Source organism: Pan troglodytes, chromosome 16, assembly GCF_028858775.2.
Source record: "Pan troglodytes isolate AG18354 chromosome 16, NHGRI_mPanTro3-v2.0_pri, whole genome shotgun sequence".
NCBI lineage: Eukaryota > Metazoa > Chordata > Mammalia > Primates > Hominidae > Pan > Pan troglodytes.
This window is the reverse complement of record NC_072414.2, coordinates 41,106,654-41,130,592: the sequence shown is the minus strand read 5'-3', so window position 1 is coordinate 41,130,592 and position 23,939 is coordinate 41,106,654. Positions and strand designations below refer to the sequence as shown.

At 34.4% G+C, this 23,939-nt stretch overlaps 1 protein-coding gene across 2 annotated transcripts in view; it reads left to right on the top strand.

The window, feature by feature from the left end:
* COPS2 (COP9 signalosome subunit 2) overlaps nt 1-17,587 on the top strand; it is a 28,269-nt gene extending 10,682 nt beyond the window's left edge. Inside the window, exons 3-13 of one of the 2 annotated variants that reach the window (XM_510388.8) lie at nt 629-706; nt 5,282-5,407; nt 7,497-7,586; nt 7,707-7,784; nt 10,420-10,594; nt 10,826-11,004; nt 11,123-11,175; nt 14,113-14,210; nt 15,370-15,452; nt 16,173-16,231; nt 16,838-17,587. In XM_510388.8, coding sequence (XP_510388.2) covers nt 629-706; nt 5,282-5,407; nt 7,497-7,586; nt 7,707-7,784; nt 10,420-10,594; nt 10,826-11,004; nt 11,123-11,175; nt 14,113-14,210; nt 15,370-15,452; nt 16,173-16,231; nt 16,838-16,982 — 1,164 coding nt within the window. In that variant the 3' untranslated portion in view covers nt 16,983-17,587. Of the gene's footprint in view, nt 1-628; nt 707-5,281; nt 5,408-7,475; nt 7,587-7,706; nt 7,785-10,419; nt 10,595-10,825; nt 11,005-11,122; nt 11,176-14,112; nt 14,211-15,369; nt 15,453-16,172; nt 16,232-16,837 lie in introns of both variants that reach the window. The other variant, XM_001166766.7, reaches the window with a different exon arrangement.
* The last annotated feature ends 6,352 nt before the right edge of the window (nt 17,588-23,939 follow it).

The following is a 23,939-nucleotide window of genomic DNA, read 5'->3' as shown; positions in this document are numbered from 1 at the left end:
AATTTTTTTAATGATATGCTAGAACAAATAAGTCCCAGGTGATTTTATCTCAGAAATGTGTTTTGAATACTTAATTATCCTATCAGTTAGCATTAGGCAGCACAAGCAAGTGTTTCAAAACGGTTATCCTGATGTTTTTTCCAATCAAGCTGTCTATGGAGCAGGGCCATTGTCCTGAAAAACTAGGATGGTTCTGGCAGAAGAACCACCAACATGATGGTCAGTAGGTATTATCACTGCAATCTTGTTTCTTTTAGGGGTAAATCATACAGTTGTGGTTTCATTATTATGAATAGCTTGATTTCTTGACTTACTGATACACTTACGGATTATTTTTACCATAGGTTGGTTATTCAGGGGAAAAAAATATTTCAGAAACTATATAATAATCAAGAAGTGGCTCTTTATTTTGCTGATGAAGGAACTTTAAGCTTGCTTATCCTTATGTAGGCATCTTACAACTTGTTTTTTTTAAAGACTGAAAAATGACATTGAGAAATGGTAGTATCCTTGGGGAAATGTTTTTTATGCATATAGTGTAAAATTAATTCAATACTTACACATTGGGCATCATTAGAAAATAATGTGTTAATATTAAGATAAACTAAAAATTTCTTCCTCTTTTTAGGTTTTGGAACTTGAAGGTGAAAAAGGAGAATGGGGATTTAAAGCACTGAAACAAATGATTAAGATTAACTTCAAGTTGGTAAGATTTGTTTTGAGGGGAATTAAACTAATAAATTTTGTAGGTAAAAACCTCATCACGACAAAGTACTATTATATCTTCTTTTCTAAAGTACTTCTTTGGATGTGTTTTTATATTTAGTCTGCTCTGCAGTTGGGACTATAGTAATACTAAGTAAAAAAAAAAACAAATTCTTCATAGGATACAGAAGTTTTCTATTTAAGAAAACTTATTCTTTTAGATGCATTTACAGTATTTGCCTTTTTTTTTTTTCCCCGCTCTGTCACCCAGGCTGGAGTGCAATGGTGCAATCTTGGTTCACTGCAACCTCTGCCTCCTGGGTTCAAGCGATTCTCCTGCCTCAGCCTCCTGAGTAGCTGGAACTACAGGCACATGCCACCATGCCCAGCTAATTTTTTGTGTTTTTAGAAGAGATGGGCTTTCACCATGTTAGCCAGGATGGTCTCGATCTCCTGACCTCGTGATCTGCCCGCCTTGGCCTCCCAAAGTGCTAGGATTACAGGCGTGAGCCACCGCACCCTGCCAGGGCTGCATTATTAATAGATTGACTTTTCCACAAAGGATTAGTGTTTACTTTGGAGTTTTAAAATTCTCCTGTTTATTATAAAGAGTTTCTCTTCCATTGACTAGGGCCAAAACGTTAGCATTATGCTTAACTCTTCTCATTGTCTGTTACCCCACAAATAATCCATTGGCAAATCCACATGGCTTTACATCCAGTATGACTGTGCTTACCATTTCTACCTCTGCTACTCTGGTCCAAGGCACCATGATTTCTTACCTGGATTATTGAGATAGCCTCTTAACTGGTCTCCTTACTTTCATCCTTACCCTGCTACAGTTTTCCACAAGTAGCAGAGTGATCCTTTTAAAATGTAAGTCACATTATGCCATTCTTTTGCTCCATATCTTCTAGTGGTCCCCATCTCCCTCAGTAAAATCCAAAATTCTTACCATGACCTACAAGTCCCTATGTAAGCTCATCCTTTGCTGCTGTTTTTATTTGCTCCATCACTGGCCTTCTTGCTGTTCCTCAAGTCATCCCAAGCACAATCCTGAGTAAAGGCTTGCACCTGCTGTTTCCTCTGCCTCAGAAGCTCTTCTCTGATAACCATATGGATTTTTTCTTCATTTGATTCAGGTCTCTGCTCAATGGCACCACTTATCAGAATGGCCTTCCCATGACCACCTGATATAAAATAGCATTCTTCCCATCGTCACTTAAATTTCTTCTTTGCTCTTTTTCTTTGCATATGTCACCATGTGATCTATTATTTATTGCTCCTCTTCACACCACCCCTCCCCCCAAGTAAATTGTAAGCTCCATGAGAGCAGGACTTTGTTTTATTCGTTGTTATAATCTTAGAACCTATAATGGTGACTGTCATTTGGTTGGTGCTCAAATATTTTATTGAATGAACTCATAACTTATTCTAGAGAAACTGGAATTATGACATTATACTCAAAATGTCATTCCTCGGTTTCTTTAAACTGGTAAAGAATACAGGGTAGAAGTGGAGGGAAAAAGGATCAGATGATAGGACTAGGTACAAACATGAATCTTAGATCACTAAAGGAGAAGAACTTTTGAGAGAAAGATGAAGTTGAAGCTCAGATGAGCAGGGAGTGAAGCAGTTGGAAGGTTCCGGAACTATGGCAAATTGAAGAATAGCTGATATGTTACCACTTTCTTTTTCCCCTGTTTTTGTATTTCCCATATGATATGTTTCCTCCACCTCTCCATTAGCTTCTCTATCCCGTCTGACTAGTACTTGTATCCAGGTTAACTTCTACTAATCTTGTACCTCTTCTTTTTGAGGTACTGTCACTCTGGTATCGTTTATCTCACCTTTAATAGGAGGGGCACTCCATGGCATCTCCTACAGAAGCTGTTGACAAAATGTCTTTGTTCATTTCTTCCCCAAAATATATCAGAACAATTCAAAACATGTTAAATGTTATTAAGTATATTGTATATTGCACTTAAATCTAGTTAAAGAATGAAAATTATCTACATTATATTTACCCTTTCTACTCCTACTGCTTTGATACTCTCAAAACATTTCTATGTTGCCCAGAGCCCCATGCTTTCTTTCCATTTTCTGTTTGCAAGAATATTAAACACAAACATTTACTGTATCAGATTAATAACTTAGAAGGCTGTGGAAGAAGCACCAAGTGTTTCAAGGGACAGAAATTTGTGATTAAACAATTATAGTGCCATTAGGGGCTGAATGTTTAACTCGTAGGTTCTGTGATTTGAGATAATACCAAGAATCCCTATAGAAATCTGCTATTTTAACGTACTAGCAGTGGTTTCGAGTCCATTTGAACACTGTGCTACCCTTAAGACTTGGTTTTGCCATTTTACCTTAAGCAGAGTGGGAAGGAAGGGAGAGGGTTTTTTGCATTTTATGTTATTTTGTTTACCTTATCTACCTTTTGTTTGCTGTAGCAGCATCTGTGAATAAGTTATGGTTCACAAGAGTGATTTCAGCTTCTGTACCTGCCCCTCTCGTTTTCTGATTGGACTCAGAGTAGGAGCTATGTTGTGTGTGGTGATTTTATAGTAAAAAGTTGGAAGGGTTCACTATCAACTTCTCTGCGACCAATTTACCTACTCTTCCTTCAGTCTTTAATTAGAATGTAATTGTTTTTTAAATGAGCTATAAATTATTATAACATGAGATAAATTCAAAGCTAACTTTTTTTTTTTTTCTTTTGAGATGAAGTCTTGCTCTGTTGCCCAGGCTGGAGTGCAGTGGCGCAGTCTTGGTTCACTGCATCACTGCAACCTCTGCCTCCCGGGCTCAAGCTATTCTCCTCCCTCAGCCTCCAAGTAGCTGGGACTACAGGCGCATGCCACCACACCTGACTAATTTTTGTGTTTTTTGTAAAGACGGGGTTTCACCATGTTGCTCAGGCTGGTCTCAAACTCCTGGACTTAAGCAATGCTCACGGCCTCTCAAAGGGCTGGGATTACAGGAGCGAGCCACCAAGCCCAGCCAAAAACTGTAACTTTTTGCAAAACTCCTATTTCAGTGCCAAGATACAGCTTCAAAGTTAGGATAGTCGTATTTCTCTGATTTCCCTTTTGCTGCAAGATATGTACTGTAATGTGGATTTAGCAGCTCATTGACAGGATGTCACCTATCATTTACCCCCACATGAAACTTGGAAACAGAAGTGGTTTTATATATGTATATATTTCCATGGTTCTATCCTTTTTTTTTTGTCCCATCCACCTCTGCTGTTTTCTTTATTATAATTCAATTCTTGGTTAGGTTTCAGGGATTGTTCTCAAGTTTTCTTGTTCTTCGTGCTGTGCCTCAGGGCAGAATGTATTGTCATAAGCAAGATAATTGCAGCATTATTAGTTTATTCCTCACCCTAATAAATACATATGTTCAGTTAGTCAAGGAAAGAAGCATTTGTATCTGCCAATGCTTCATGTCTTTGATAAAAAAAAAAAAAAAGAAAATAGAACTCAGTAAAAAGAGAGGTTAACAGCAATTGCAGATTATGAGGATTGTGGATGCAGGTTATAAGGTTAGACTCATAAATTGACTTACAGGATATACTTAGGAATGGTAAACCTCTCCCAGAATAAGTCTCAGTACTCCTTTATTTTTTAGACCTTTCTTGTTTCCTGGAACAACCTCAATAGTACAAATACAAGGAATAACAACATTTACTATATCTATTTTTGAATAGAACCTTAGATGGGGGGTCTTTTCTTGACTTGAAACGAGTATTGAGGCTTGAAAAAATTGTTTAATTTCACATTTTTATATATAACCAGCCAGTTGTAGGGAGAAAAGAAACAGGTAACTCTTATTGCAGAGCTTCCTGAGGAAGGGATAAAATTACAGGAAAGTATATAGCTAATATCCTGCATAGCAGGTACCCAAGGCATTTGAAAGCTTGGATTTTGGCCGAGTGCAGTGGCTCACACCTGTAATTCCAGCACTTTGGGAGGCCAAGGCGGGCAGATCACCTGAGATCGGGAGTTCAAGACCAGCCTGACCAACATGGAGAAACCCTGTCCCTACTAAAAAAAAAAAAAATACAAAATCAACCGGGTGTGGTGGCACATGCCTGTAATCCCAGCTACTTGGAGGGCTGAGGCAGGAGAATCGCTTGAACCTGGGAGGCGGAGGTTGCGGTGAGTCAAGATCGCGCCATGCACTCCAGCCTGGGCAACAAGAGTGAAACTCTGTCTCAAAAAAAAAAGAAAAAACTTGGATTTTATTTGTATGTTTTGGCTTATGAATATTTTAGTAGGTTTTATGATTTAAATACGTTGTGCAATGACAATTTCTGAAATTTGGAAAATTTAGCAGTTGTACTTGTTTCATAAGCTAACTTTATACATTTGGTTTGAGTAATCTAGTCATTTCAAATTTAAGATAATTACAATGTTCCTGTCATACATAGTTCCTCTTTTTCAAAACTATATCAGGAGCTATATGAACTACATTTCATTATGTAGTAGTGTATTCTATAACCTTAATCATGTGTACATATTTTAGTACCTAAATTTGCATCTGATAATTCATTTTTCTTTTCTCACAGACAAACTTTCCAGAAATGATGAATAGATATAAGCAGCTATTGACCTATATTCGGAGTGCAGTCACAAGAAATTATTCTGAAAAATCCATTAATTCTATTCTTGATTATATCTCTACTTCTAAACAGGTTAGACTCAATTTTCCCCTCTTGGGACGATCAGTGTGTTTATTATTTATAGTAAGGGCTTTGTTCTTTATAGATGGAAAGGCCTAGAACTTCTATTTAAGTAGTTATGCTAGTTATTAGTATGCTTTAAAAATGATAAGTACTATTTTCCTGGTTATATTACTGATTATATAATAGTAAAAGGTAATAACTCCAGCTTGATCTCTTTAAATAATGCCTTCAGATGCTAAAATCTGTAAACAACTTTTCAGGCTTATGTTAGACTCCTGTACAGTTGCTACCACAGGTCCTTCTAATAAACTACATTAACACTTTAGCTAGCCATTCTGAGGTGTTAAATACACTGAATCACAGGTTATTTGTGTGGATTTGGTTATATTAAAATCTTTGAGAAGTGCCTGTGCTCTTATCAGTTAGTGTTTGGCATTACTCAACAGGTGCTCAGTAAATGCTTCTGCAAAGGATGGGTGGATAATGAAAGAAGAGCTACTGATGAAAGAAACTAAAGAAGGTATTGGGAGTGATAGTGCTTTCATTATGAGTCTAGATTTTGGTTATTAAGAAAACCAATGATTATTTTATATATATTTTTGCTAAGATAATTTTTAATTGGATCATTTGTCCTTATCCTTGTAAGCAGTATAGTCCTCAGTTTTAGTTTTTCGTCCTCTTACTCTGTGATACTTGAGTACAAGATATAGTCTCTATGTCATTTAGTATTTCTTAGAATATTTGATACTTTTTGTACTCGTAATCAAAGAATGTTCAGATCAGAATCAGCCTCATTTAATGTCTTTTCTACTAGATGTCATTTTTTTCAGGCAGTTTGTACTCTTTACATTTAAATTTTATGTAATGCCAATAGAGGAAGGTAAACTTACATGTTTTGTTAGAATATTAACACTTAACGACACTAATTCTAGAGTTAAGCTATATATCATGGAGCTTTCCTAAAGTGGGAAAATGTTTTCCAACTCTTAAAAACAAGTGTCATCAAAACATATTTTGTATACTGTTTATAAATATTATGCCAGTAATTGGAGCAGGGAGAGGGAATCGAGTGATTTTGAAACTTCAGGACTGCATGCTCTGTGTGTGGTTATATGTAAGGTTTTTGTCTTTTGAAAGTAACAACAGATATTGGGTGGGTGGTACTCTGTTCTATTCAATATGCCATCAGCAGTCATGCATAAATAGAGAGTGTTTTCTGAAAATGTGAAATTTTCCTGCTCTTAGTCCTCTTCTTGATCCTGTTAAGCAGAGAATTAGATATTCAAACAAAGGCAAAGCCAGAAGCGAGGGGGAAGAGGGTGGGCAGGGGAACTTAACAAGATGTAAAACAAATAATGATTTCCATGAAAAAATGCCACACAGATTGGTGATTTGGTGGTGATTAGACATAGCTAAAATTATACTAGACTTTTCTCTCCACCCACCTCCATGGTTTACCAGTGACTTAAAAGCTATGCAGTTGAGTTACTTAGTCACATTTATAGAAGAATTTTGAGGGAAGGAGCTTATTCTTTGTTTCTTCACCAGCATGCTTAGTGTTTGCCACATTGTAGGCTCCAAATAAGAGTTGAGTGAATAAGATATACACTGTTAGTAATAATACAACTAGTTCTATGTACATTTCATTTACTGCTGTTAATATGAAATGAGTGGCTGATCTGAGTGGAGTGGTATTTACAGCTAATTGAGCACAACCAGTTACAGATTACTTTGTTCCTTCTCCACTCCCACTGCTTCGCTTGAATAGCTTTTTAAAAAGTAAAATAAAATACAGAATGTATTATTAGATTGGGAAGGACAAACGTGTACTATTACAGCATGAGAAGTTACAGCACTATGTTTATATGGGGAAATATTTTCTGGGTTCTGTAAAACAACGCATCATGGCACTTGTAAATTTGGTCTGTATTTTGCTTCAGTTTGTTAATTTTTTGGACTGTAGAAGACAGTAAGATACAGATAGTGTATCTTATGTGTATTAAAGTTCAAAGATGCACTTTTAGTTTGTTCAAATTAACTTTATTAACAGGTACAAATTTGCTGTTTACAATTATAGAATTCTGATTTTTTATGTCAGATGGATTTACTGCAGGAATTCTATGAAACAACACTGGAAGCTTTGAAAGATGCTAAGAATGATAGACTGTGGTTTAAGACAAACACAAAGGTAACCGTTATAATACTTACACTTTTCTTTTGAAAAGTGGGTGGGTGTTTTTAATAAAGTCTCCTAAAGATGCACATCTTCTGTTGAAATCTTGATTTTAATAAATTTGCTTTCTTGCAGCTTGGAAAATTATATTTAGAACGAGAGGAATATGGAAAGCTTCAAAAAATTTTACGCCAGTTACATCAGTCGTGCCAGGTAGCTCTCCCTTATTTTTTTCTGAATATTTCTTCATAATAAAAAAAGTATAAGCAATAATTATATTCAAAATATTGTTTAGGGATGTTTTAGTTTAAGCATTATCTGAAAAATAAAATTTAGAAAACAAGTTATAAAATTATCTTTTTTTTTTTGAGAGGGAGGGTATGGCTCTGTCACCCAGGCTGGAGAGTGCAGTGGTGCGATCTTGGCTCACTGCAACCTTTGCCTCCTGGGCTGAAGCAGTCTTCCCACCTCAGCCTCCTAAGTAGCTGGGACTACAAGTGCACACCACCATGCCCAGCCAATTTTTTGTATTTTTTTGTAGAGTTGGGGTTTTGCCATGTTGCCCAGGGTAGTCTTGAACTCCTGAGCTCAGGCGATCACCGCCTCGGCCACCCGAAGTGCTGGGATTACAGGTGTGAGCCACCATGCCTGGCCCCTCAATCTTTATTCTTTGTCTAATGAGGTACCAGTATCAATAAACAAACAGGCCTATTGTAATACTTACTATTATATTGATATGTAGTTATATACCCTATGAAAACAGAGCCAGGATATTATAAACATGTGTAATAAAGATATTTTTATATTCCAATTTATATGAATCCTAGCAGCACTGTCCAACAGAACTTCAAGTGATACTGGGCATGTTCTATATCTGTTATCAAATATGGTAGCACCAGCTATGTGTAGCTATCAAGCATTTGAAGTATGGCTATTGTGACAGAGGTACTGAGTTCTTTATTTTCTGTAATTAATTACTTTAAATTTGAAAAGCCATATGGTCAGGAGAGAATGGCTCTATAACTTTTTAACCAGGCTTTCATTTTATATTCCCTTTTTTGTCTTAACCAAATACATCATTTAATACTAGTTTAAATTGAATGTGGAAATACTGCTTTAAATATTTTTAAACTCTTCCAATGCCATGTACTACTTTTTTTCAACCCCTCCCCACGCTTGCCACCATGTAGTATTATTTTAATGATATATGTGTCATTTCTGTGAATGGGAGAAACGATTAAGAAACTGTTCTAAATGAATCACCTGCAGATATTCAATAGTTTTGTTTTGTAAAGCAGATTAGTCACTTAGGAATTATTTCTTATCTACACATTGTTAGGATGCTTTAGTCTGATGCATAACCAACTGGAGGTTCAGTTCCCTATGAAATGGAAATGCTGGAGCAGCCATCTCTGAATGGTGGAGGGTCTTTCAGTATGTATATAAGGAATTTGAGAAAACCCTTTGAAGAAGTTTTGCTTTAAGAACATAAAAATGCTATCAGGATGGTAAATAGCATTATATTACTTAGTACTTTGATGGAAGTACGTTCAGGGAAAGATGCAGGATACTCTAGATGTATAAATTGTTTTGTATATTGTATGTTTTACTCTGGTTATGATTCATTAGTGAATAATTAAACAGAATTTTAAGTTTGAAGACCCAATAAATTTTGGCTTAGTGTATGTCAGTGTGAGATATTTATGAATATCTTCCTGTTGATCATATTGCTATTTTTCATGGCCCACATTGCATGGGCTGTTGGTCAACTTTAAAGTCATGCTCAAATGTCAGCACTTTTTTGTGATTCCTGTGACGTCCTCCAGGAAGGTTAGTCCCTATTTCATTCTCCTAGGCACTTGGTTTATGCTTCACCTAGTCATTGTCACTTATATTGTAATTTATCTACTGACAGATTAATCTTCTACTAGAGTGTGAACTTTTTGAGACCGAGAACCTTGGCTTTTTTAACTTTGTATTTCCCCATGACAGACCCAGTGCCTGGCATGTGGAAGGGACTTAGGAAGGGCTTTTTAATTGAATAAGTGGTTCTAAAGCAGTTGTGAAGATTTGGGGAAGACAATAATAAATCTCCTAGATAAAAACATAAACATTAAAACATTTCATACGTACAGCAGTCCTCCCAACCCTTATCCACAGATTGCTTTCTTCAATTTCAGTTTCCTGTGGTCAGCTTATTTCCTGTGGTCTGAAAATAAGATATTTTGAGAGAGAGAGATCACATTCACATAACTTTTATTATAGTATATTGTTATGTGTTCTATTTTATGATCAGTTATTGTTAATGTCTCACTGTACCTGATTTATAAATTAAACTTAATCATAGGTATGTCTGTATAGTAAGTTTTCACTTAACATTGTTAATAGGTTCTTAGAAACTGTGATTTAATGTTGTTTTGTTCAACACTACATTGATGAGGGGAAAAAATGATTTCATTGTACATTGTTTTGCTTAAGGCCATGGTTTCCAAGAACCTATCGACAGTGTTAAATGAGGACTTACTATATAGGAAAAAACATACTACTATACATAGTTTCAGGCATCCACTGGAGGTCTTGGAATATATTCCCTGTGGATAAGGAAGGACTACTATACAAAAAACCTTTGGCTACTTTTTCCTTATCTCATAACTAAAAAGTAGAAAGGATGTATTAGTTTCTTTTTGGCCATTACAAGTGGTATTCTTAGTACTGTAGCTCCCAATTAAAATTTGTATTGTGTTTTCACATGGAAATAGTATTGTAAATGTAAGATTTCCAGGCTAATGCAAATAAGAATTACTGTCTGAATTCTATCTTGTCTAAAGTTAAATATTTGCTTTCCTAGACTGATGATGGAGAAGATGATCTGAAAAAAGGTACACAGTTATTAGAAATATATGCTTTGGAAATTCAAATGTACACAGCACAGAAAAATAACAAAAAACTTAAAGCACTCTATGAGCAGTCACTTCACATCAAGTCTGCCATCCCTCATCCACTGATTATGGGAGTTATCAGAGGCAAGTTTGGTTTGGAGAGGGTGGGCAGTGGCATGGGGAGATATCAAAGTGTTTAATTAAACTCTTGCTTTTTAGAACTTCAGTGTATACCTTGGGGCCAGTAGTATTCAAGTTACAGAATTTAAAAACTGAAAGGCACTGAAATAGTTTTCATTTGGCATTTATGAGGTGGTCAGTTTTGTTATTACAGAACTGAAAATGTCCTATTTTCTCATGTCTTATTCTTCACAGAATGTGGTGGTAAAATGCACTTGAGGGAAGGTGAATTTGAAAAGGCACACACTGATTTTTTTGAAGCCTTCAAGAATTATGATGAATCTGGAAGTCCAAGACGAACCACTTGCTTAAAATATTTGGTCTTAGCAAATATGCTTATGAAATCGGGAATAAATCCATTTGACTCACAGGAGGTACATGTGTTTTAATTGTTTATTTCTCTTATCAGCTATCTGGAAATAAATGTTATTTCTTTTTTTAAAATGTTGTTTCTTTGTACATATACTTAATTTTTTTCTTTACTGTGTTTAGGCCAAGCCGTACAAAAATGATCCAGAAATTTTAGCAATGACGAATTTAGTAAGGTAAGATTTTGTATTTCAGTTAAGGTAAATTTCCTTAAAGCAGTTCATAAAGGAGAGAGAGAGAAAACTTTTCAGAACTCAGTTAATATTCAACATTTGCCCTTTTGTATTTTCTTAGAAAAGTTTGTAGAATTTTTATCTTCTGAGGTTATTTATTACGCTATTTTCTGTAGCCACAAGATTTTATAAAGTATCTACTACTTAGTTTTCCTATTATCCGTGTGTCTGTCTGTCTGTCTGCGCACGCACGCATGCACCTGTGTCTTTCAGTGGAAAACTGATTGTGGATGTCTTAAAACATTATTTCACAGTGATACTGCCTATACCTCTCTTAATCCAGAATGAAATTACGAACTAGTCCAAGATGAGTCAAGAATTTTCAGTAAGACAAGACAGCATAAGCATATTTTTTTACTCATATATTTTCTCAATGACAAGATGAAAGTATTTTTAAAAATGTTTACAATGGATAGGCTGGGCGTGGTGGCTCACGCCTGTCATCCCAGCACTTTGGGAGGCCAAGGCGGGTGGATCACGAGATCAGGAGATCAAGACCATCCTGGCTAACACGGTGAAACCCCGTCTCTACTAAAAATACAAAAAATTAGCCGGGCGTGGTGGCGGGCGCCTGTAGTCTCAGCTACTCGGGAGGCTGAGGCAGGAGAATGGCGTGAACCTGGGAGGCAGAGCTTGCAGTGAGCTGAGATTGCGCCACGGAACTCCAGCCTGGGTGATAGAGCAAGACTCCGTCTCAGAAAAAAAAAAAAAATGTTTACAATGGATAATTTTCTGAGGTGGAGTGTGGGGTGACAGAAGGGTCGTACTGGTAAGAAACCCAAGATTTATTGAATGATTCTGTGGAGGAAGATGTAATGATGGTTAACCACTGAAGAACCTACCATAGTCAATTAATATTCGACAAAATTATGGAAGATAAGACCAAACAAAAAACCTAGAAGAAAAGGCCCATTTTTGCAAAAGGAATTAGTGAGTAAGAGAAACTTTCCTCCAGGCATAGAATAAATGGAACCCAGGGTTTTTGTGGGTTTTATTCATTAAAAAAGTATAAGAAATTTACTAAATTTCTTCAGGTCTTTTATTTTAAGTTGTACAGCTGAGTTTTACCACAGCTGGAAAAATGTAGTTAGGGACATGAAGCAGGGCTTTTTTTTTTTTTTTTTTTTGCAGATATATGTAAATAATTTAGGTGACCAGAAGTTCTATTTATAGTACTTTTTCATTTAACAGAAAATACTATTAGACTGCACATTATGGGTCACCTACATATAAATTGTGTATACTTGGAGAAGATAGCTTATTTCATGATATTAAAGTTCCTGTGTAAAATGTCCTCATTTAACTTTTTTAAAAGAAACCTTAATTTTGGCTGTAAAAAAAAAAGCGTTTTTTTTTAGGGGGACTAAGAACAGTTTGGAATTAAAAAACTTAAGTTACCACATTAAATCAGTTTCTTTATTGTTTACTTCTTTATTTTAATTTGTTTGTTGAATTAGGTTGCTTTTCATTATTAAAGGAAACGTCATCTTTATTTCAGATAGTTTATTTCATTCACATTTGGTCACATTAAGAACCAAAGTTGTTTATAATGTTAAATTGCTAAGCAGCAGTTTACACTTTTAAAACTCTAAGAAATATTGAGGAAAAGCTTTACCCTAGACATTGATATTTTGTATAAATTAAATTGGCTAAGTACATTAAAATTGGTTAAAGGACTGATTTGTCAGACCTTTATCTGACCTATATCAGAATATATAATGACATTTATAAATTTATTATATCCAACTACTCCAGCGAAGCCACTGTATTAGAACTCAAAACTTATTTTAATGGTAAATTTTGACCCACATGATGTGATGCATGGTGTCCCACAATTTTGTATAAGATGTTTTTTTTGAAACCCCACTTAAGAAATGGAAGAATGTCTTACGGTTAAAATATGTATGTACACAAATATAAAACAAATGTTTGTGCAAGTGTTTTCAATGCTTAAATATGTCCTCCTATAGTATATTACAGCAGTGTATTTGGGGTAGGTAAGAGAGTAATGCTTCCTAATTTTGTCTTCCTAGTCAGTTGCCAGGAGACTAGAGGAAAATAATTCCTGTCAAAGCACTTGAATCACGTGCCCCTAACATGAGGTTACATTGGGACCCAACAGATGGAAGCACTAGCAGAGGGCGTGCAGTATAGCTGATGATAATGTCTTACGTATAAAGCAGACAATGGTGCCATATCCACAAGGTTGGATTCTTCCTTCTCAGCACCTTTAGCAATTCCCATAGAGCTTTACAGAATTATTTCAAGAGGAGATACTAGATACCTCAGAGAATTATGAATATAAATCAGTCTTTGGCCTTCTGCAACAGGGGATTGAGAAATGTTCCTTTTGAAAATTTTCACAGTTGCTGGTAGCTTTCTAGAAGATAAAAATTAAGAAGCTGCATTTTCTGAATAACCTACACAGAGGATATGCTTTCTCATTTGAAAGACGAGGCTACACCCCTTCATGTAGTGTACATGAAACCTGGTTCCTTTCATTATGAACAATTAGGAATTAAATGCACAATTTCATTTGAAAACATCAAACATTAAATAGTTGTTAAATGTTTTATTGCCAGCTTTTAAGAGAAGTAAGATATTGAGGTGATTTTAATTAACTTTGTATAAATATAGTATATAACCCCAAAAGAAGATTTATTTAATCTTTCTTTTAAAAAACCAAAAGCATGAAAAGGAAATTTATGTTTTTTTGGCAGAAGGTTATGTGTGCTTGTTTAACTGTGATTTCCATGACAGAAAGTGTAATATTATTTAGATTTTTGCATATGAAAATTGAGAAGCAGGGTCTTTGGATTATCTGATTTAATACATAACTTCTTCATGTTTGACATAATTTACACTTTGTTTTTCTATTAGTGCCTATCAGAATAATGACATCACTGAATTTGAAAAGATTCTAAAAACAAATCACAGCAACATCATGGATGATCCTTTCATAAGAGAACACATTGAAGGTATGTTCTTTCTGCCAACTGGATTCTATTACTTTCTTTGCCACTGTCAAAGAAATGCCACTTAATGAAGCTGCATGGCATTAAGCTGTTTTCTTTCTGTCTATTGCAAAGTATAGATATGTTTCTAAATGCTGTCATTGGATGGGATATTCCTTAAAATTATGAAGCTCTTTTAAAGAAATTGACCAATTTCATATTACTATAGTCAAGTTTATATATAATGTCCATTTTGTTTAAGGTAACTGTCCCTTTTTAAAAAAATCTAATATAGATGCTGTTGCATGTTTATTATTGATGCTTAGGTTCAAAGTTAATTTTTAAGGTTTATTTTTGACAAATAACAAAAGTTATGAAAATATCCTGCTATAGATAATGCTAAGATACATGTACTATGAAAGATAAGGTAACACTGTGAAGGTTTCATACCAGTAAGTGAATGAGGTTTTTAGCAAGTTATATTGAATTACCAAAGACTACAATCATCTCTTTGCTCTTGGACTTCTTTTATAGCTCCGATTTTCCCACCTATTATGGAGCTATTTGAAGGTTTTTAAATGACCATTTGGAACTAAATTTCAGATGCATCAGAAGTAATGTTCTGTTCCCCATCTTTCTTTCTCTTTTAATCAACAGACATTTTAAAAGTTCTTACATGAACCTGGAATGATACTGCAGTTTATAGTTATAGAAAAATGTAGAATCTTTGTACATGAATTTCAACCTGGTTTTAAAAATTTTTAAGAACTATTGTACAGACAAAACTGGAGGAAATTGTAAAAGCATTATATAAAATATAGTACTCTAGGTTTTGAGAGAGTCTAAAACAAGGAACTTGGCTGGCTGGTATAAATCACAGCTTCTTTAAAGATATTAACTGTTGAGGAAATGATAAGTAGTGTAATATTGAGAAGGCAAAATAATATTTTAGTAGAGTCTTAACGTCAACAAAATCAAGGAGGTGGGAACAGGAAATTATGGGATAGGCAGCAACTGATCATACTGTGCATCCATTGACCTAGGTATTTTAAAATCTAAACACTTTATATCCTTGCCAAGCAGGAAGATGTATTTTGAGAAGATAATTAGGAGTACATAATGATCCATAAAGATATCATACAAACTGTTAAATAAAATGTTATTTTAATTTTTTGTCTTTCAGAGCTTTTGCGAAACATCAGAACACAAGTGCTTATAAAATTAATTAAGCCTTACACAAGAATACATATTCCTTTTATTTCTAAGGTACTTATATTCATAGATTTTAATGATGTTTATAATTTATAGTTATAAATGCAGTATACCAGTCTTCCATTTAAGAGTCACTCTAACTTGGTAACATTTTATTATAATAATACATTTTTTAAATTAAACATAACTTAAGGGCTTTACTTTTAATTTTTTTTTTTTTTTTAAGAGACAGGGTCTTGCTGTATAGCCCAGGCTGGAGTACAGTGGCTATTCACAGGCACAGTGTGGCACACTGTAGTCTTGAACTCCTGACCTCAGGCAGTCCTCCTACCTCAGCCTCCTGAGTAGCTGGGACTGGGCTTTACTTTTAGTGTGAATTTTTCTGTTTTCTTGGCATAAATTGAGTTAACAGAAAAGAGCCTTAACATTGTAACAAAGAAATTAGGAATCACTAAATTTCTTTTTAAGGATTCTTTCACCCTCAGAGAAAATTGTAGGGGAAAGTAGTGGCTAAAATATGTAATTGATGAAGGGTTAACTTCAACCACAATAAAATTGTTGCAGGAATGTGCTTCAGAAGTTAAAAATTTAAGTCTTTATCATACCTGTGTTCTCGGATATATTTTGAAGTGATAATGAAATATGTTTAAAAATCTTATCTTCTCTTCACTAATTTTCCTTTAAGTGATAGAAATGAATTAAAATTAGAATGATTGTGTAAAATTATGAAGTCTTTAAAATGTTAATTGGTATATAACAAGTCTTTTGTCTTAGGAGTTAAACATAGATGTAGCTGATGTGGAGAGCTTGCTGGTGCAGTGCATATTGGATAAGTAAGTACTTTACTATTTTTCATCACGAAATATTTGGTACCATAAGTTTTGAATAATAGTGACAAAGGTAACAATTGGATTCTTGATTATTCATAAAAAGCACCCTTGGGTATGGTTTTCTATTAGAAGAGATATATATGTATGTGTGATGGTTTTTGATGAATGAGCATATTAAACACATCTCAGAAAAAGTTCTAAATGATTTTTCAGAAGGATTTCTTATTATATACAGCCAAAGAATTATTTAATGAATAGTATTTATGTATGTTTTTAAGTATAGGGTATGTGGTACATAACATTTTTGAAATTATATCTTACTTGAAAACAGTACATTGTTTAAAGCTTCACAGGTGATACTTGCCTTTGATTAATCGGATAAATCTATGCCTTATGGGTCTTTCAGTGAAACTGATGAAAAGTATCTGAAATCTGGTTTCTATCTAGAGTTTGAATAACACAGTGAAGTTAAAACTAACACTGAACTCATTTAATGTAGGCAGCTGCTTTTTTTTGGCATTTGTTGATACTGTATTTTATGAAACATTAATCCAGAAACTGTGCTTGATGAAAGTCTTTTGTAGACACATCTTATTTATTTATTTCTAGCACTATTCATGGCCGAATTGATCAAGTCAACCAACTCCTTGAACTGGATCATCAGAAGAGGGGTGGTGCACGATATACTGCACTAGATAAATGGACCAACCAACTAAATTCTCTCAACCAGGCTGTAGTCAGTAAACTGGCTTAACAGAGAACAAGCTTTTACAGACGTCCTTAAGGCAACAGTGCAGAGATGTAATCCTTAAAAGAACTGGGAATGGCAAAACTACTGTCGGTTGATGTGTCCTGAAAATTATTGGAGTTATGGCAGAAGTGCTTTTTTGATCAACTGGTTTGTGTTTTGCTGCTGCATTTATCCCAAGAAAAACAGCTTTAATCTCCAGAAGAAAACCAAAATACCATGGGATTTATGCTGTATTGACATCTTGCCCTAAACGTACAACATGATAGTAATTTGTCATGGGCAACATGACCAGAGAGAAGATTTTTGTCATGATTTTAAATACACTGACACGCTACTGTTGGTTAAATTTAAACATGTTTTACCTGCAGAAATTCTCTCACAAATAACCTGCAATAACTTGAAATGCATACCCTTTTGAACACTTCGTTTTCTCATGTATAAATTAAAATGTTTGCTGCATTTTGCAAAATGTCAATTCTCTAAAAATGTGTCCGTATATTTCTGTACCTGCAGTGTAGTAAAGGTTTAGACGAAACCCCATAATTATAGTGGCATACTGTCACTTAGGTTTCAAGCAGCAAAATAAACAGTGCAGCTCAGAAATTGTAGTTTGGTTCTTGATGTGTTTTTATTACATTTGGAGTTGTTTTGTTTTTTAGTACCTTCGAAATTTCAAATTATTTTATCTTCAGTTAATGATTTTAAAAAGCCTGGGGGCAAATAAGTTGGTTATTTGCTTTCAAGTTTTTAAAAGTAGTCTTTATTGATAGAGTAAGGAGAACTACTTTCTAACAAAACACGTGCATAGTTATGACAGTGATGCTTTAAAGGAATAAAATTCTTTTTTTTTTAAAGAGTGATATTCCTTTTCAAAAGAATACTAACTCTCAGAATGTTCACTTTAAACGAATATGCCAGAACATAGACAGCTAAATGAATGTTACTCTGCATAGTGATCATGCTGGAAGGTTATTTCCTAATGCCAGCAATCTACCATTGCCCAAAACCTGCTGAGTTTACTCTTTTAGAATTGCATTCAAAGTTAATTTGTCACACACACTAAACTTTATGATTATACATTGTTTTAAAAAATATAGTATTAGGAAGCTTGATTATTTTTAGTTACCATTACTTGGCACCAAATGAAAGTTTCCAAAACTTCCACCTAATTACCTTTGAGGTAATGCAGAAAGTATATAACTGGCTTTGAAGGCAATCCCAAAAGAGTTTTAAAGGTTTTTTGAGCAGTGGCAGTATACTTAGGAGAATGAACTGTGGCCTTCCAAGGTAACTACCTTAAAGGAACTCAGCTCATTTGAATGTATTGAGTTTTGGATGTATTTGTTTCATTTTTTAAAAAGTTCACGTTATTTTATAGTGTCGAAGAACTAAGATTAACATAATTTCTTCGGTTTTTCTATTGCTTGTTATTATTATGTAAAAACTGGGTGGCAGTTCAGAAGGAAGATTGTGGTTACAGAAGAGTGACAACCAAGAATTTTTTGATCATTAAATCAGATTTTATAAACAGTGGAAGGAGCATGGACTTAAAACAAGGCATGCTTATTCGGTTTTGTCAAAATTTTACGAAAATATGTGATATATATTTATACTAAAAATATATAATCCTTAGATTTAGAAAAGCAATCAGTTAATGTCTTTAGCAGACTAAAGCAGTATTAAACACAGGTACAAGTTGGAAATTGTAGAAAACGGAAAGAAAAGACAAAATGTCTATGGTAGGGAATAAAAGAGTTTAAGATATTATAAAATTATATGTATTTTCTCTTTTACATAAATCATTTGTGAAAAGTGTGCTAAACTTTTTTTACAAGAGTGATATTAATTAGGATTTATTTTTCAATATAATTTGGAGACCCTTTGTTATCCAAATAAAAATGATGAGTTTTTGTGCCTGTATTCAAATATGTATGCATGTGATAACCCTTGAAAGCTAAAGCCCTTCTTAACTTTTGAGTTGATGGAATTAGAATTCAAAGATTTGAATGAAATGATTTAACCTTTATCCTCCAATTCTTACAGTGCCCAGTTCTCCTGTGCTATCTTTGCTTTGTACAATAGTGCATCTTCCACTTTCTAGAGAGAAAGCATGCACTTGTTATTTGGAAAACTGGGCTAAATATATAACAGTATCCAAAGTTATACCATAATAATTTATTGTAATTGTGTATTACATAGCTTTGTTTACCCAGATATAGGTGCGTTCTTTTTTTTCTGTTAGTCATCTGTGACTTTTGTTCTGGAATACAGGTTTTTAAATATATCTTAACAGTCTGACTAACTTAAAATAATTTATTCTTCCCTTAAAACATTTTTCTGTGTTTTTGTGCATCAAATATTGTAGAGTTGAAATCTTAGAGATTGCTTATCGAAATACAAATTTAGGGGAAGTTAAAAATCAATTGGCAAATTTGTAGCATTTATTCACTGATTAAATCTTTTCCACTTTTGTGAAAACCATACCAGTGGTTTACATCATATTGTAATGTGTTCATCTCATTCTTCTTTTTATCCCTAAACCTAGCTAAAAGTTACTGCAAAGAAATCTTTGGCTGCCACAAGTAGATGCTGTCTACTACAAGAGCTGGATTTCCATTACTCACTCTTGCTCTTACATTAAAGTTGTTGATTAAATACTTTTTCTCTACATCTTAATGTAACATAACTGATTTCTTTTTAAAGATGAGTATATATGTACTAAGTAATGCTCTCATTACATGAGTCCCTTCTAACTACAGGCTGATACATCTTTCAGGAAAACTGAGAACCTAATATTTAAGTGAGGCCTATTTTAAATGAGCTATACTGTGGGTGGTAGTGTTTGTTACCTTACGTAAGACTTGGGTTTGTCTTAGACTGAAAAACTCTTATTCTTAATATTTAAAATATCCATGATGGTAGAAATTTTGTGAGAAATTTTCTTTTTTAATCAATAGTTACAGTTCTTCAGTAAACACAGGTATGTATGCTTTTGTGGTGTCAGTGTCAGTCTAAATCTATGGGTGAAGCAGTTAGTCCATAAGACAAAAAATTATTCGCCTAGTGGATTCCCTTTACCTCTTTTTAAGAAGCTCAGAGATCTGTAATCATTAATTTACTAAGGATTTTTTAAAATATTATTTTAGTCACTTTTAAACCTGAAAATTTCTCTTTTGATTTAGATTTTTGAAGTGAGGCTTGAGCATACACAAGTAAAGCTGGGAGTTTCATTCTTCATATGGGATTTATGACTAAATATTTCTAGCATTTTGAAGAAGATAAACATTTTGAACTGAAGTATATAACAAAAAAAGGAATTTGACATTTAACTATTTTGTATCAAAGTGTTTAAGAACACTATCCAGAACAAGAAATGGAGTATCAGGTTTCAGAATGTGACACAAAAGGCATCTGGTCTTCATTTATGTGACCAAAATTAAAATTTTCCTCTTTTTTTCTTTTTCTGGAGGTTTTCTTTTAGTTTTCATTGTTTTAGGGGTTTTTTTTCCCCCAAATCAGCATCCTATTTATATTTGTTTGATACGGTTTTTTTGTTTTTGTTTTTGCTTTTTTTGGAAACAGTTTCGCTCTTGTCACCCAGGCTGGAGTGCAGTGGCGCAATCTCGGTTCACTGCCACCTCCACCTCCTGGGTTCAAGCGATTCTCCTGCCTCAATCTCCCGAGTAGCTGGGATTACAGACACCCGCCACCACGCCCAGCTAATTTTTGTATTTTTAGTAGAGACAAGATTTCACCACGTTGGCCAGGCTGGTCTCAAACTCCTGACCTCAGGCGATCCACCGCTTTGGCCTCCCATAGTGCTGGGATTACAGGCGTGAGCCACCATGCCCAGCCTGATACAGTTTTAAGCAGGAATTTGGCAGAAATTTCGTAACGAAGACAAAATGGAGGTTCTCTTTAACTCAAGATTATTAAATTTATAGTAACTTCTTGGGCCATTAAAATGTGAGTTTAAATGCCATTTGGAGGATTTGTGTTATATTAAGCACCACAAATTTAAACTGTCAACTAGTGATTCTACATGTTTCTCAAAATGCTAAAATTTAGCATCACTTACTTGCTTTTGAATTTTAAGGAGATTCGTCTTAGGTAATGTCTCAGAAGAAACCAGTGTGTGGTTCTCTAAAATTTTACTTTTTTACTGTCATGTATAATAATATCTAAACTACCTGTAGTAGTTAAAAATATTACGGCATCAAAGGTATATGCCAAGTCTACCTTAAAACCCTGTGACAGGAAAAAAGAAAAAAATTATTTCTTAAGTACTTACTATTCGGGGGCAACTTTGTTCCGTGTTGGCAAAATTATAAACTTTGCTCAGAATTTCCACATGAATAGCTGACCAAAACTTTTTGTGTGCATATGTATACATATGTAATAAGTGAAACATACTTGTGGGAGTACAAAATTCATCACCAGTTTATCACAGTAATTTTCCAGTTTTCTATTTTACTTAATATCACTTATTTCTGACACAGGCAAATGTCATATGCCATGAAAAGAATTACCATTGTGCCAGTAACTTGCGTGTTATGTCTAGGTTTCATGTGGAAGACTGTCCAAATTTATATAATCTAGAGTAATTTTTTAATTCTGAAGTAAGGGCATTTTAAAATTAATTGCTAAAGGTTGTTTTATTGTACATCCATTTTATGGGAGTTTAGAGTTTAGAAAAAGTAATCTCTAGCGTCATCCCATGAAGTTGTCAAAAGTTTTGGTATGCTTATTAGCAACATATTAATGCCAAGTGTTGAGTATCTAATTTCTGTTCAAATGTTTGCCTATCCCTTACTCTTTACGACAGTAATAAATTTTTATGCATCTATTTTAAATAACACTGAAGAAAATTAAAATGTATTTCAAGAAATGGAGCAATGACATGGAAAATAGAAAGTTGTTTGGTTTTGCAATGTGTTACATAATTGGTTGCATTATAAATTTTCTCCATTTTGTTTATCATAAGCTAATATAAAAGGTAACAAATTCCTTGAGCTAACACTAGGTGGGAAGGAAGTAGTAGGTGATTAGGAATGTAACAGGATGTCTGCCTGAAATGGTCAGTTCCACCAATTAGTAATTGAGAACTGATTATATGTGCAGGATGTGTCATAAGATGCTGTAAGGCTTAAATACTCAAGGGTTTTTTTACTTATCTGGAAGTGCACATTCCTTATTGGTAATAAAAAATACGTAATCTACTTCTTAAGTATTTACTGTGTTACATTAGTTACAATGCTCAAGATCAGCACAGTAACTTTACAATATATATGCTTGATCTAGTACTTCAAAAATGTATACTTCTGTAAAATAGCTGTTGAATGTTTTAAGAATGCTTCTCTAAAGTACTGAAAATCTTGTTCATTTGGTTTGAAAGGATTTTAGTATTTTCCATGTTTAAGATTACCTTTTTAATTATGCTTTGAAGCATTCATGGAGGAGCTGTTCTCTCCTGAGCTGTTTAATTATCTGACCTGGAACAATTCACGTTGCAAACAAATGTCTCAGGAATTATTCCTTCAGTATAAAATTAAACACTTTAAAGCAGGAAATTAAGCCAAGGAAAGACGTGGGGTAAGAAATGTTCTCTCCCAAGCTTTGTAAGCCTTGTTATGGTGCTTTAAAATGAACTATTTAAGGACTGCAACATCTAAGAAACCACTTGTGAATTTATTATATATCTAAAAATAATGTTCTCAGATGTAACATTCACCTGGTGGAATGGACCACCCCAATCTCAAAGTACAGTGATAACACAATCAGACAGCTCTTGAAAGTCAAAAGAACTTTCAGACTAATAGCCGTATAACCAAGGTTCCAATGTAAGTGTCTAAAACTAATGTCACTGCAAATTGTCATTGCAAATCCTTTGGCCTTCCAAGTTGTGGGAGTAGAAGAGGAGTGAAACAGATTAGCTACTTCTATTTCAGCTGCATTTCACACAGCAGTGGTAGGTGGTATTATGTTGATAGCATTAGCCCAGCAAGAAACTACATAAGCAGTATACATCTGACATTTGAGTTATTTTATTTGTGGTACTTAATAGTTTTATATTCCCAACTCTCAATTTTTAGAGTAATGAATGGAATTTTTTTCTTTCTTTCCAGAAACCTATTTTAAGCTTCGGATTATGAACCACTGTAGGTTAGTGGTCTTCAACTGAAGAAGAGTTACCTAACTCAAAAAATAAGTTTTGTGGCCAGGCAAGGTGGCTCACTTCTGTAATCCCAGCACTTTGGGAGACCAAGGCGGGCAGATCACTTGAGCCCAGGAGTTTGAAACTAGCCTGGGCAACATGGTGAAACCCCATCTCTACAAAAAAATATAAAAATTAGCCAGCATGATGGTACGAGTCATAGTCCCAGCTTCTCCAGAGCTGTTGTGGGAGGATCACCTGAGCCCACGGAGGTTGAGGCTGTAGTGAGCCATGATCATGCCACTATAGTCCAGCCTGGGTGACAGACGTTGTCTCAAGTTTTGGGACTAAATATAGATGATAAACTAATGTACTAATTGGGTAAGGTAAGGTTGGTTGTTAAAACTTAAGTCACTGTCATTATTACCGTCTTTACCACCAACAGGTAAAGAAAGGAATTCAAACATGCTAGAATACTAAAAGGGTTATATCCTTTCTCTAACCGCTTAATCTGTTGAGACAGGTATTTATTGTGCCTACCATGTGCTAGGGACCATTCTAAAGTTGAAGAATGCCATATGGAATAAATTATCCTTGTGCTCAAAGAGCTTAGCTGTATGGGGAGAGGCAGATACACAAGTTGATTTTAGAGAAAAATTCTATCAATAAAAGTTTATTTCACACTTAAATGAGGAAAGAAGCTGGACATGCAGATCTAGAGGAAGAGCAGTTCAGGCAGAGGTTAAGTGCATATTCGTAGAGATGGGTATCTCAGATTCAAACGAGGCAGGGTATGATGTTAAGAC